The sequence below is a fragment of the Chlorocebus sabaeus genome, chromosome 17 (genome assembly GCF_047675955.1).
Source record: "Chlorocebus sabaeus isolate Y175 chromosome 17, mChlSab1.0.hap1, whole genome shotgun sequence".
Taxonomy (NCBI): Eukaryota; Metazoa; Chordata; class Mammalia; order Primates; family Cercopithecidae; genus Chlorocebus; species Chlorocebus sabaeus.
Genome location: NC_132920.1, coordinates 3605342 through 3617931, shown reverse-complemented (window position 1 = coordinate 3617931; position 12590 = coordinate 3605342). Strand labels below are relative to the sequence as shown.

General features: G+C 49.3%; 1 protein-coding gene across 1 annotated transcript in view; it reads left to right on the top strand.

The window, feature by feature from the left end:
• Positions 1-12590, top strand: part of PXDC1 (PX domain containing 1) — a 30069-nt gene that overhangs the window by 10538 nt on the left and 6941 nt on the right. The window contains exons 2-3 of the mRNA XM_007973818.3: positions 3136-3227; positions 4088-4205. Of these exons, the coding sequence (XP_007972009.1) occupies positions 3136-3227; positions 4088-4205 (210 nt within the window). The remainder of the gene's footprint in view (positions 1-3135; positions 3228-4087; positions 4206-12590) is intronic.

Genomic DNA, 12590 nt, shown 5'->3' with positions numbered 1-12590 from the left:
TGGTGGTTAAGCATGTTTACATAGCCAAGGAAGACAACTTGGCTTCCATGCAGAAACATAAAAACAGGTGAAGGGAAGCAATGTGGTTCTGCACATTTCCACAAATAAAATCAAACCAGCGTGGCTCAGCAGTTTTAGTGCCACTTGGCCCTCGAGACTCTCCTTCAAGGCTGGTGACCGAAGAGTCTGCTGTTGGTCGGTTCTGCCTGGGATCAGGCTGAAGACTGAGACTGGGGGCTGCCCCAGGGAAGCTGGAGCACACACAGAAGACTGACTAACACCCGTCCACTTCTGCCTCGTCTGATGCAAGTGTATTCTGCCAGCACAGCCAACGAACATCGCATCCCTTGCGTGGGCCAGGCACTGTGCTGGTTGCTGGTCACAGGGAGATGAGCCTGAGGTACCTCCTGCCCTATGGCTCCCACTAGTCTCTGCGGAGACCCCCAGGTGAAGGCACAGTCATTGCAGAGGAGCAAGAGGCTGTAGAAGGTGGGATGGACCTTCTGAGCCCGCAGGCAGGACCCAGTCCCATCGTCACAGAGCAGGTGGCTTTTGCCTAAGTGGGCTTTGCCCCATCGTGAGCCTGGAGGTGGAGGAGGCTGGCGGACAGCTCGCCCAGAGGCTGTTGGGCAGCGAGGGCCTGTTTCTCGGGGTTGGCTTGAGGGTGTGTTTCACAGGGCACAGAGCTGCTGAGGTCGGTGGGCTAGGATCAGGTCATGAAGGGTCTGCATGCCCAACTGAAATCCTAACATAGTTTCCAGAGGCCTGACCAGGTACACTTGCCTTTCCATAGTTCAGTCTGGAAGATGGGTCATAAAGAAGATAGCGTAGGCAGATAAAATACCGGACCCAAAGTTAAGTCTGAATGTCAAATAAACAGCAAATATGTTTTTAGTGTAAGTCTGTCCCTGCTATTGCATTATCCATTGTTTATCTGAAATTCATGTTTAATTAGGCATCATGTGTCTTATTTGCTAAGTTTGCCATACTAAAAGGAGATCAGTGTACCGCAAAATATATTTATCTCCCTAATGTTACCCTTGGAGGTTATCAACCCAACCAAGAGCTGCACATTAGTTAAATCAAAGATGTAGCCAAAGATATGTCAGCAAAGCAAAGATACAAGCATTATAAACCTCTGTAATACCTGTAAATTGTTGGATCGTGCTTTCTGTCCTATGAAATGGGTATACATATGCTGGATACATTGACTCTGCAAGAAGCCAATCTTGTAAACTGAATACAACTACTGTGTCATTCATTTGATCAACCGAATCAGTATTTGTAGCTGTAATAAAAGTTGAAATATAACAGTAGTTTTACTTGTCTTAGAATAAAGAAGCACTTTGTGGGAATGAGTTATATAATTGTCTTCTCTTTAAAAACAACTTTTTAAGAATTTTGAACTGGCTCTCTTTTCCTTGGTACACTTCCCTTAGCTAGCAGGGGATCAAAGCATTTTGGTTGAAAGAGTGGTGCATATATACTTCTTGTAGTATATAAATATTTGAAATTCTATGTAAATTGCGGTATATAAATATTTGAAATTCTATGCAAGGAATGCAGGGTTGGGGTGGAGGCATCCAGAGAGTCTGGTACTTTTGTTGTTTTCTTTTTCTTCCTTCTCCACTCTGCTTGCCCAGGCACGTGGGGAGGTGGAGTGAGGCTGGGGAAGATGGCAGAGAGTCATCCAGTCCCTTCCTTTGGGCATAGGCACAGGCCACATGGACAGAGGCCCCAGGGTTTTCCAGTGGCTGAGTCACAGACCACAGACCCTGCCCCTCTTGGACCCTTGTGCCCTGCACAGCTGGCCGCCTGGGCCAGTGTGGCTGAGGTCAGTGGAGGGAGCAGGCTCAGACAGCCCCACTGCCAAGCAGGGATTCCAGGTGAGCCAGGCGAAGAGGCACCTGGCACGTGCCTGAGGAAGTGGGGAGAAGGTTCCTGGTCTCCACTGACCCCCACTGACCCCAGTCACGGGGATGCCCCTGCGGTAGCCCACTCTTTCAGAAGTGCCTTTGGCCTATGTCTGGGGAGCCCTGGTGGGAGTTTCCATGGACTCTATGCTCTGGGACCTCTTAATTTCAGTCAGGAAGTTTAAGAAATTATTTTTATCTCTTTTATAGACCTATTCAACAAATTGCTTGAAAACTGAACAGGCTTTTCCCCTGTAAAACAAAATCAGACCAGAACTTCTGAAAAACCTGGTCTCCATGACCAGTAATACCAGGTTGGTGCAAAAGTAATTCCAGTAATCACGGTATTTGCCATTAATGGTTCTGGGACTTAAGCCTTTGTGGTTTAATCACCGCTCACAGGCACATTTGCATCAGCCTCAGTCACACAAGTGTGGGGGAGACGCCAGTGTCCTTGGGCACCTACCTCCCCATCCCTGCAAAACTGAGGGATAGAACCTGTGATGGGAAGACTTCTGCTCTGCGCTTCTCATGGGGAGATAGAAAAGCACCTGCGTCTTCATGCCTCGAGCTATGGTGTTTTAAAAATAAAATATTGTACTGCTTCACAGCCACTCGGGCATGTGGTGACTGTGAGAAGCACAGAGGCTTAGATTCCTGGAAAGTGGCATGAGTCATGTCCACTTTGGTTTTCTCCAGGCAGAGATCTGACTTTTTTCCTTGTGAACGTGGCATGTAAATAACTGGTCTAAACAGGGGCTCCATTTCCAGGGGTCTGTGATCTGAGCAGCTGGGGCCGGCAGAGCGAGTCCTTCCCTGTGTCATTGGGGGTGGGCCGGTCCTGGGCCAGCACCCCTGGCTGTAGCCACCATGCAGTGGGGCCTGATTTGCCCTGGGCTGAGCTCTGGCTGTGACCGGGGTGATTACAGAGTTTGCCAGGCTGCCCCACTTGGAGGGATCTTACACCTCCCATCCCCTTTTCAGATTGACAGTACCGACTCCAGCACAGACTTAATGGATCACTGGGTAGGTGAAACATTGGATGAGGCTTAGAGCAGGACTTCCAGGATGGGGCTATAGGTGCATAAGGCTGAATGAACGTTCCCGACATCTCATCACAGAGGATGACCCTGGCGGTTCGTGGGCACCCATTGTGTATTGAATTGGGAAGCTATTTCCTGGTGTGCTTTTCTGACTTTGAGCATTTCTGTCTCAATTCTAGGACTGGTTGCCATAAAGGAAGCCCACGACATAGAGACCAGACTTAATGAGGTGGAGAAGTTGCTGAAGACGATCATAAGCATGCCCTGTAAAGTGAGTGCGGCCAGGACCAGGGCTGGGCAGGGAGGTGGGAGGCGCTGGCGCCTCCCAAATGGGAAAGGCGTCCATCCCTCCAGAGAGTTGACTTGCTTGCTCCATCTCACTTAGCCGTGTTGTTCCCTCCCTGGAAGTACCGGGCGGTGGGATGGGGGTGGAGGTGTGCAGGTGTAATCAGGAGAAGGAAGGCTTTTGTGGGCTCCAGTGGCCCCGGTATGTCCTCCCCGGGGAAAGAGTGAAAATGAGGGGTGCGAGGAGGCGTGAGTAGGCGGGCGTGGGGCCTCTCTGGCCTCAGGGGACTTTGCTTTCTGCCTCTGCTCAGAATCCCCCGTCTCGCTCAGGGGATTTTAGAACAGACATGTGGAAACCAAGAGGAATGTCGGTGTCAGCACAGTGAGGCACATTGCGTGGATTTGACCATCAGCTCCCTTTCCACGTAAGCCTGTGGGCTTTGTCGTGAGTGGTGGTTAAGAACCTGGACTTGAGCGCCAGGCAGACCTCCTTAGCTCCTGGCAGCTTCCGTTTCTTTCTGGCAAATGGGGAGAATGGACACAGCCTACAGTGGACTATAGACGGAGGGAGGCATGAGTGAAACTGGCACGTTGGAGCCATGATTCCCTCCACTACCTCGGTCGCTGAGGCCTTGCCTTCCGGCTGCCTGGGTCATGAGCGCATGAGGGCTGTGCAGTGATGGCAGCCCTGCCCCTGCGGCCAGCCGTGGGAGCATGTGGATATTCCCGGGGCGTTTGCATCACACGGGCCACCTCTGCGGACAAGCAGGGCCCCTCTCTTGGTAGACAGACAGGGCCAGCATATGGAGGTTGTTCATGTTTAGTAATCCCTGTATTTCTCCCCAGTATTCTAGATCAGAAGTTGTGCTCACTTTCTTCGAAAGATCTCCTCTGGATCAGGTGTTAAAAAATGATAATGTACATAAAATTCAACCCAGCTTTCAAAGTCCAGTCAAAATATCAGGTAAGAGCTGCAAGGGAGGTGTGGGGGGAGGGGCTGCTGTTGAGGCTGAGGCTTCAGAGAAACTCTCACGGTTGGCTGTCTGTGCGGCTGGGCCATGCTTTTCCAGAAAGACAATCCAAGAGAAATGGGAACGCACAGGGAAAAGCTGTTGCCTGATTCCCCCTAAGCCGTGTGTTTCCTCCTTTGGTTTCTACTACTCCTGCATCCTCAGGGGTTTGTTTGGCATGTAAATTGGAACTCACTTCAGAAACGGTATAACGATGAACAAACACATTGATGATAGAGTTTGAAGCAAACTACTGGAATCCACCGTTCAGCCTGCGGACGCGAGACAGCCCGTGTCACGTGACATTGAATTTGATTCTTGCTTTTGGGGCAGCCATAACCAAAGGGACACACAGGCTTTCGGTGTCCTTAGTGTGGATGTGGGATTGTGGCTCCTGGCACAGGAAGGAAGGAAGGGGAATCTGGGATCTCTTGGCCAGTCCAAGTTTGGTGACTTACTAAGATCTGGGTTGCAGGTGTCATGAGAACACTAGATTTGTTTTTTGCAGCACTATTTTGGCAAAGGCTGCTGAGGAGGATTTTTGTAGGGATAAGAGCTCTGTCCTGGGAGTCTCTAGGACTGGATTTTCCCAAGCAAGTGGCAGTCACCTTGTGATGTAAGAGGTGACAGTTGCGTGTGGTCTTGCCATGGTCTGCCTGGTGGACAGGGAGGGAAGCGGGGACTCATGAGAGGAGACATGGTTCAGCCAAAGGAGAGCACCTCCAGGACATTGTGGTCTGCAGGAAGGAGAGCAGGGGGCCTTTGTCCATCATTCCGTTTCTGAATGGTGGAGGAAGCAGGGGAGAAGGAGGGATGGAGGACTCAGAAGGATGTCAAGGGAGAAGAGTGGATGAGAGGGGGTCTGAGCCCAGAGCTGACTCAGAAGGAATTGGGGACACCAGAGGACAGTGGGGATGGGTGATTGATGCTGTTGGCTGTGAATGTGACCTTGCTGATGACTGACCACAGCGCAGATGGGATTCTGAATCGTGTGTTTGGGAGAACCGGGTGGGGTGGGCAGGTTCTGGGACCTGGAGTGGAAGATGGGTTTTAGATATTAATAGGATTGTGTGTGTGCAGGGGGGTGGCCTGCCTGACCCTGTCTGTGGCTGCTGCTTTGTTTTGTTTTTTACTTGTTTGTTTTTACTGACACATAATTATTGTACATATTTATAGGGTAAAGTGTGATGTTTCGATACATGTGTATATTGTGTAAAAATCAAGTCAGAGTATTTAGCATTTCCATTATCTCAAACATTCATCTTTTCTTTGTGGTGAGAACATGCAAAATCCTCTCTTCTAGCTATTTTGAAATACACAAAGCAGTACTGTTAACCCCAGTCACCCTACTGTACAGTAGTAGCACAGCAGAGCTTATTCCTCTCACTGTCACTTTGTGCTCACTGACCAGTATCTTCCTGTCTGCCCCTGGCCCCTCCCTCCTCTGGTAACCGCTGTTCTACTTGCTGCTTCTATGATCTCCCCTTCTCTAGATTCCACATATGGGTGAGATCTTGTGACATTTGTCTTTCTGTGCCTAGCTTATTTCACTTAATATAATGCCTACAGGCTGGTTCATGTTGCCACGAATGACAGCATTTCATTCTTTTTAATGGCAGAATAGTATTCCATTGTGCTTATGTACCACATTTCCTTTACTCATTCATTGGTTGGTAGACACTTCGGTGGTTTCCATTGTGTGTTCTTGGCACCTTTGTCAAAAATCATTTGGCTGTAAGTATATCGATTTATTTCTGTGTTCTCTATTCTGTTCCATTGATCTATGTGTTTTTTTATGCCAGTACCATGCTGTTTTGGTTATTGTAGCTCTGTGATATATTTTGAAGTTGTGTAGTGTGATGCCTCTGGCGTTGCTCAAGATTGCTTTGGCTGGCCAGGTGCAGTGGCTCACTTCTGTAATCCCAGCACTTTGGGAGGCCAAGGCGGGTGGATCATGAGGTCAGGAGGTTGAGAGTATCCTGGCTAAACACGGTGAAACCCCATCTCTACTAAAAATACAAAAAATTAGTCGGGTGTGCTGGTGGGTGCCTGTAGTCCCAGCTACTCAGGAGGCTGAGGCAGGAGAATGGCGTAAACTCGGAAGGTGGAGCTTGCAGTGAGCCAAGATTGCACCACTGCACTCCAGCCTGGGTGACAGAGTGAGACTCTGTCTCAAAAAAAAAAAAAAAAAAAAAAAAAGATTGCTTTGGCTATTTGGCGTCTTTTGTGGTTCCATATGCATTTTAGGATTGTTTTACTCATTTTTGTTGTTGTTTTGTTTGTTGGTTTTGTTTTGTTTTGAGACAGGTTCTCCCCCATTGCCCAGGCTGGAGTGCAGTGGTGCAGTTACAGCTCAAGTGATCCTCCTGCCTCAGCCTCCCAAGTAGCTGGGACTATAGGGGTGCTCCACCATGCCAGGCTAATTTTTGTATTTTTTGTAGAGATGAGGTTTTGCCATGTTTGCCAAGCTGGTCTCAAACTCCTGAGCTCAAGTTATCCATCTGTCTTGGCCTCCCAAAGTGCTGGGATTATTAGGTGTTAGCCACCATGCCTGGCTAGGATTGATTTTTTTCTATTCCTGTGAAGAATGTCATTTGTATTTTGATGGGGATTGCGTTGAATTTGTAGATCGCTTTGGGTGGTATACTGTTTTTGATATCTCCCTAAAATAGCTTCCTATGTGCCCTTAGACAAGAGCAGTGAGTACAGGAGCCCGGTTTTAGCTGGCAGTGGGTCTCCAGAACCTTTATGGGAGACTGAGGATGGCTGGGTCCTTTATCCTGGCTGGGTGTCTGTGGAGCCTCATCTCAGAGGGCTCACAGAGGGCTCTGGAGTCCTAATTGTCTATTGCTCTGGGTTTTGCATTTTGTATTATGGAGCATGGGGAAACCTGGTTCTTTAGTCTGAGTGGGGAGAGTCCTAGCACCAGTGTCTCTGTTTTGGTTTGTTTTGCTCTGTTTGGGCAACCCAGAGATCGAGGAGCGACAGAGTCCTCCTAGTGCCTTGCCTTGTGGGAGGTGCTGGTCCCCAAGTGAGAGGGACAGATTAGAGCTCCCTGGCTCCCTGGAGCCACCTCTGATGCAGAAGCTCCTGAGGCACAATGCTGGCACGTGCTGCAGCCCGCCCTGGCCTCCTGTTTCTATTAGTGATGTGGATGAACACATGGCCCACATGTACCCTAAGGGACGCGCATAGTGAGACGAAATATAACAGGGAGAAACGTAGAGTCTCATGTTGTAGTTGAAAGTATGTTTTGTTTGCCTTTTTGCAAGGGCTGAGGACAGGTTTCAGCCACTGCTGTTTGTGGCCTTCCGTGTGTGATGGGGGTGCAGTGTCCAGGTCTAGGAAGGCAGGGGTCCTGGCCTCCTTATGCAAGTCCCCGGGATGCAGCAAGACGAATTATTGCATCCAGAGAAGAGTGTCTGGTGGACAGGGGTCAAAAGAATGGGAGGAAATGTGGAAGGGCAGCTAGGAGGCAGGCGATGCCACCTTCAGATGTTGGCGGGCCGCCACAGGAAGGGGTCACGTGGGGGCTGGCACTGGGCCTGTGGGTAGAAGTAACTGTGGATGACTTTGGCTCAGCACAGAATACGTTCTAACATCTGGGGCTTCCTAACCGTGGAGTCTGCACCAGCCTGTGGCTAACAGTCTCAGTGCAAAGTCTGGGGGCCCAGAGGTGCTGCTGCAGGAGGTGGCAGGCGGCTTGGCCTCTTGCAGCCTTGCAGACGGGAGGGCCTCAAGTGCCCTGGGTGTTTCCTCCTCTTCCTTTGCTCTGCCGGTCACCGAGTCTGATGTTCCCTCTCTGAACCCCCCAGACCCTCCGATCTCTGTTCCCGGTCTAGCCAGCCCCTCACTGTGTCTAAGGGAGCTTCTTAATCTAGAGCTGCTTAACCTGCCAGTGGTGAGGCGATACGTCCACCCACACCATAGCAGATACCTCCCTTCAGGAATGCTTTTTAATGAAATTATTATTGACAATAAATAGCCCCAACATCCCTTTGAGAAAATGGCTCACACATAGGCACATCATGTTCTCAGTCTTGGTCCCATATTTGGCATGTTTCTGGATCTGTGGGTCCCCAGGCTGAGGCGCAGGGTCCAGAGAGCCCTGGCATCACCTCAGACTGTCCACATGGCTTTCTCTCGTGCCTCCGCCTTTCTCCAGGACATGAACCCGAGGACTGAGCCAGTCATCCCAAAGCTCTGACCTCTAAGGCTCATTAACTGTCTTTTTGTCTTTTTTTTTTTTTTTTTTGAGACGGAGTCTCACTCTGTCGCCCAGGCTGGAGTGCAGTGACGCGATCTCGGCTCACTGCAAGCTGTGCCTCCCGGGTTCACACCATTCTCCTGCCTCAGCCTCCCGAGTAGCTGGGACTACAGGCGCCTGCCACCTTGCCCGGCTAGTTTTTTTTTGTATTTTTAGTAGAGACGGGGTTTCACCGTGTTAGCCAGGATGGTCTCGATCTCCCGACCTTGTGATCTGCCCGCCTCAGCCTCCCAAAGTGCTGGGATTACAAACGTGAGCCACTGCACCTGGCTCATTAACTGTCTTAAAAGCTCACTCTCATAATCAAGCCCAAGTCCTTGGTCATTCTGGGCATTCAGAGCCTAGCCCATGCTAGCCTTTTGATTTTGTCGCCTCCACTCCAGAGCCTCAGCCTCCTGCGGGTGGACTGGCCAGCTGTTGCATGAACTGTGGCCCCGCAGGGTCCTTCGTGCAAACCTGCCTGTCCAGTGCTGTCCTGGTGAATTTCATTCATTCCCAACTGAGAGCCCACATCCACCTTCCTCCTCCATTTCTTATGCCACTGACATACGTGTAGGGAGGCGGTGCTATGGGGGACAGGCACTGTGACCGTCTCTGCTCTCGATTTAGGCTGGCGATGGGGACCTGCAGGCGCCAAGTGCCTTGGCTTTTCTAGGACAGTTTAGTTGTTAGGAGTTCCACTAGATGGCGCCTGGTGCTAGCAGTCGCGGCGACCGTTTCCACATCCTGGGGCCACGGTGAGGACAGGCAGGATGGACTGCAGCCCTTGGCAATCCTTCCAACCAGTGCAGCCTTAATCATTCTTTGTCCCAATGCTTATCAAATGTAAGAAAGCAGGAATATAGAGCGTTCTGCCCCGTGGCTGCAGCTGTGCAATGTAAAAGGAAATGCAAACCTCAGCTTCGATCTGGCAAGTTGGGCTTGTCAATCTCAGCCACAAAAATCTGACCATTCAGGTTTAAGAGGCCTGGAAATGAATCACAATTTTATTTTTCATTAATCTGGCTTCTGGCCAATCTCAACCTTAGTTTTACTATGTAGCGGTAGCCCAGTTAGCCAGTTAATAAAGGGGCACTGCTTTGGGCTTTGTTCCGTTGCTGGAGCGCGTTGGAAATACAGTGGGAGAGAGGAGGTGAAAGGAAGGAAGGCTATTGTGTGAATGCTTTCACGGCTGAGACCGCGTGTCTGCTGAGAAAAGGAATAGAGTTATTGAAGTGAGGGGTCGCGACACGTTTGTGGGGCTATGAAAACATAGCTGCATCTGAAAAACAGAGAAATGGCCATCAGACAAATAGATACACTGGTAATTGGTGCAAAGAAGATCCAGTGACTGACAGATGCAAAGATCCATGAGTGAAACTTTGAGGAGAAACAGGATTTGCATAGCCTCGAGGCATCCTCCCTCAGTTATTAACTACAAAGGGAAAGGTGGTAACTTCACTGTGGAAACAGCTGGCGGAAGCCTCCTCACCGGGCACTCCACAGCAGCCTCACCAGCAGCAGGACCTGTCGGCATCACCCCCACCCTATATGCCACTCCAGGTCTTGTGCAGCGTCACTGTGTGGGATTCCTGCCAAAAATGCATCACCTCGATAGAATCACTCTGAAACTGCCAACAAACCCAAATCGAGGGACATTTGCTAAAATAGCTCAGTCCTCTCTTAAAGTGTTATGGTCATGAGGGACAACAAAAGATGGAGGAACTGTCAGAGGTCGTAGAAGACCAAGACAGAGCAACACATTGCAACAAAGGATCCTGGATTGGGGCCCTCATGGAAAAGAGGAGCACTGGTGGAAAAACTGTTGAAATTCGAGTGAAGGAGGTCTTTCGTTTAGTTAACAGTATTGTGCCAATGTCAGTTTCCATGGAAGGGCAGGGCTGTTTTCATTTGGAAAAATACAAGTGTAAAAAAAAAGCTTGAAAGTGAACTATTTCATGGAATCACGCATGTATGTGATTAAAACGGCTACATCGGTCAAAGATTCTTGCTGTAGATACTAAGCTGACTTCTAACACATTCACATTGTATGTGTGAAGAGCGGCTCAGATGCTACAATTTTTCTGGAATTACAACATTTTCTTCCGTTCTTTTTTATTTACATCATAATGGATGTGAGGACATTACTCACGATGATCATAATAGCTGTGAGGAAATGTGGACCTCAGCCTTGATATGGCTACTTGGACTCATCAATTTCAGCCACGAAATCGGATTATTTAGGTTTAGGGGGCCTGGAAATAGAACACTGTTTCTCATTAATCTGGCTTCTGTATAACGTCAACCTTATTTTTACTGTATAGGGGCAGCCCCGTCAGCCAGTTCATAAAAGGGGACTGAATGATCATGACAGACCACTCAGGACTCTTCACCGAGCCCTCAGCAATTGCTAGATTCTTGACATACATCATCTCAGTCAGTCTGATAATGGCCTTTGGAGTGGATACCTTTATTTCCATTGTACAGATGAGGAAACTGAGCAAGAAGTCACCTGCTCTGCAGGCGTAAGCAGCAGAGCCTTCCCCAGCTGCACCGTCTCCGTGCTTTCCTACCTACTCATGCCTCCTGAGGAGCCAGCATTCCACACTGCAGACACGCCGTCCTTGCTAGTGCTCTGTCCACACTGCAGACACGCCATCCTTGCTAGTGCTCTGTCCACACCGCAGACACGCCATCCTTGCTAGTGCTCTGTCCACACCGCAGACACGCCGTCCTTGCTAGTGCTCTGTCCACACTGCAGACACGCCGTCCTTGCTAGTGCTCTGTCCACACTGCAGACACGCCGTCCTTGCTAGTGCTCTGGCTGAAGGCACATGGCAAGTTACCAGCGGACTTTGTTCAAGTCAGGCTCCCTGGTCCCGTAGGAATGAATCTCAATGAAGCCTTTTGCTTGAAGGAACAAATTCATGGTCTACACCATCCTCTCATGAAAACTGACACAGGAGGTCAACTCCCATTTAAATATCTGCTATCCGTGGTTGAAACGGGGCACAGACTACAGGCTTAGCAAGATGATCTCCTTAAACCAGTGGTCCCTACAATTAGAGGCTTGCTAGAGCTAAACGCTTTTCCTTCTTTTTTGAAACGGTGGACCTGTTCTAATTTGTACAGCTTTTCTTAGGACTGTTTTGTTAAAGTGACCAAATAAATAAAAATGTAAACTGTTATAGAATCTGTGCTCCGTTTTCAACTAGCGCAGGCATATAAAAACTGGGTACATTCCCTAGGTTTTAAGACAATTTGCTTTTCAATAAACCATCCCTTTCTGAACCCGAGTTGGGAATAAATGTTGCAAAGGTTGCTGCACACCTGCTAGCTGTGTAGCCTAGCTTACCCCAAGGTTTTCTGAGGTTCTAGGGCTGAGAGCAGAGGCGGGATCCAGGAGGGAACCGGAGCTTCTCAGGGACCATCTTTAGTGAAATATGAGAGTCTAAGCGAAGTCCCTCTCTGGGCCGGGCCTGAGACAGCAAGGTCCATGCAGGAGGCACCAGACATACCTTAGTGTTCTCCAGGGCCCAGCCAGCCTTGCAAATAATTAAACCACATGTATGTGCATGAGGCTCCTTGTCACAGGCAATTAAGGAATGATTTCTTACAAATTTATTTTTTGGGAGACTGGTAAAGACTCCCATTTTATAGAGCTCCAAATTTCACATTTAGGAAAGATTAGGCATGTAAAATACCTCTTCAGAATTTTATTCAGAAGGGATTTGCAGCAGTGACATTTGTTTTAACTCGTAGGCCGCCACCCAACCAACTTCCCTTTGCAAAAGGGGTGGGAGAAAGGGGAGGGGCTGTCAGCTGGCTGTATGGAGGTTGCTCTGAGGTTTTATGTGCTTCCCATGAAAGACAGATTTGGGTCAGAGTTAATAAAAACAGTAAAGGGAGTGGTTCTGTGCTGCCACCCATTTTAGATAGAGAGGCGAGGGACTCTTAGTTTATCTTGTGAGGATGTAGCAGTTTTCACAGTCCGCCTGTTCAGCGAGGCTTTGGTAAAAGCATCTTCGTTCGCCCCTTTGGCACCTGGAAGTGTGGCTGATCCCAGAGTTTGGGCGCTGATTCCTCTTTGCTT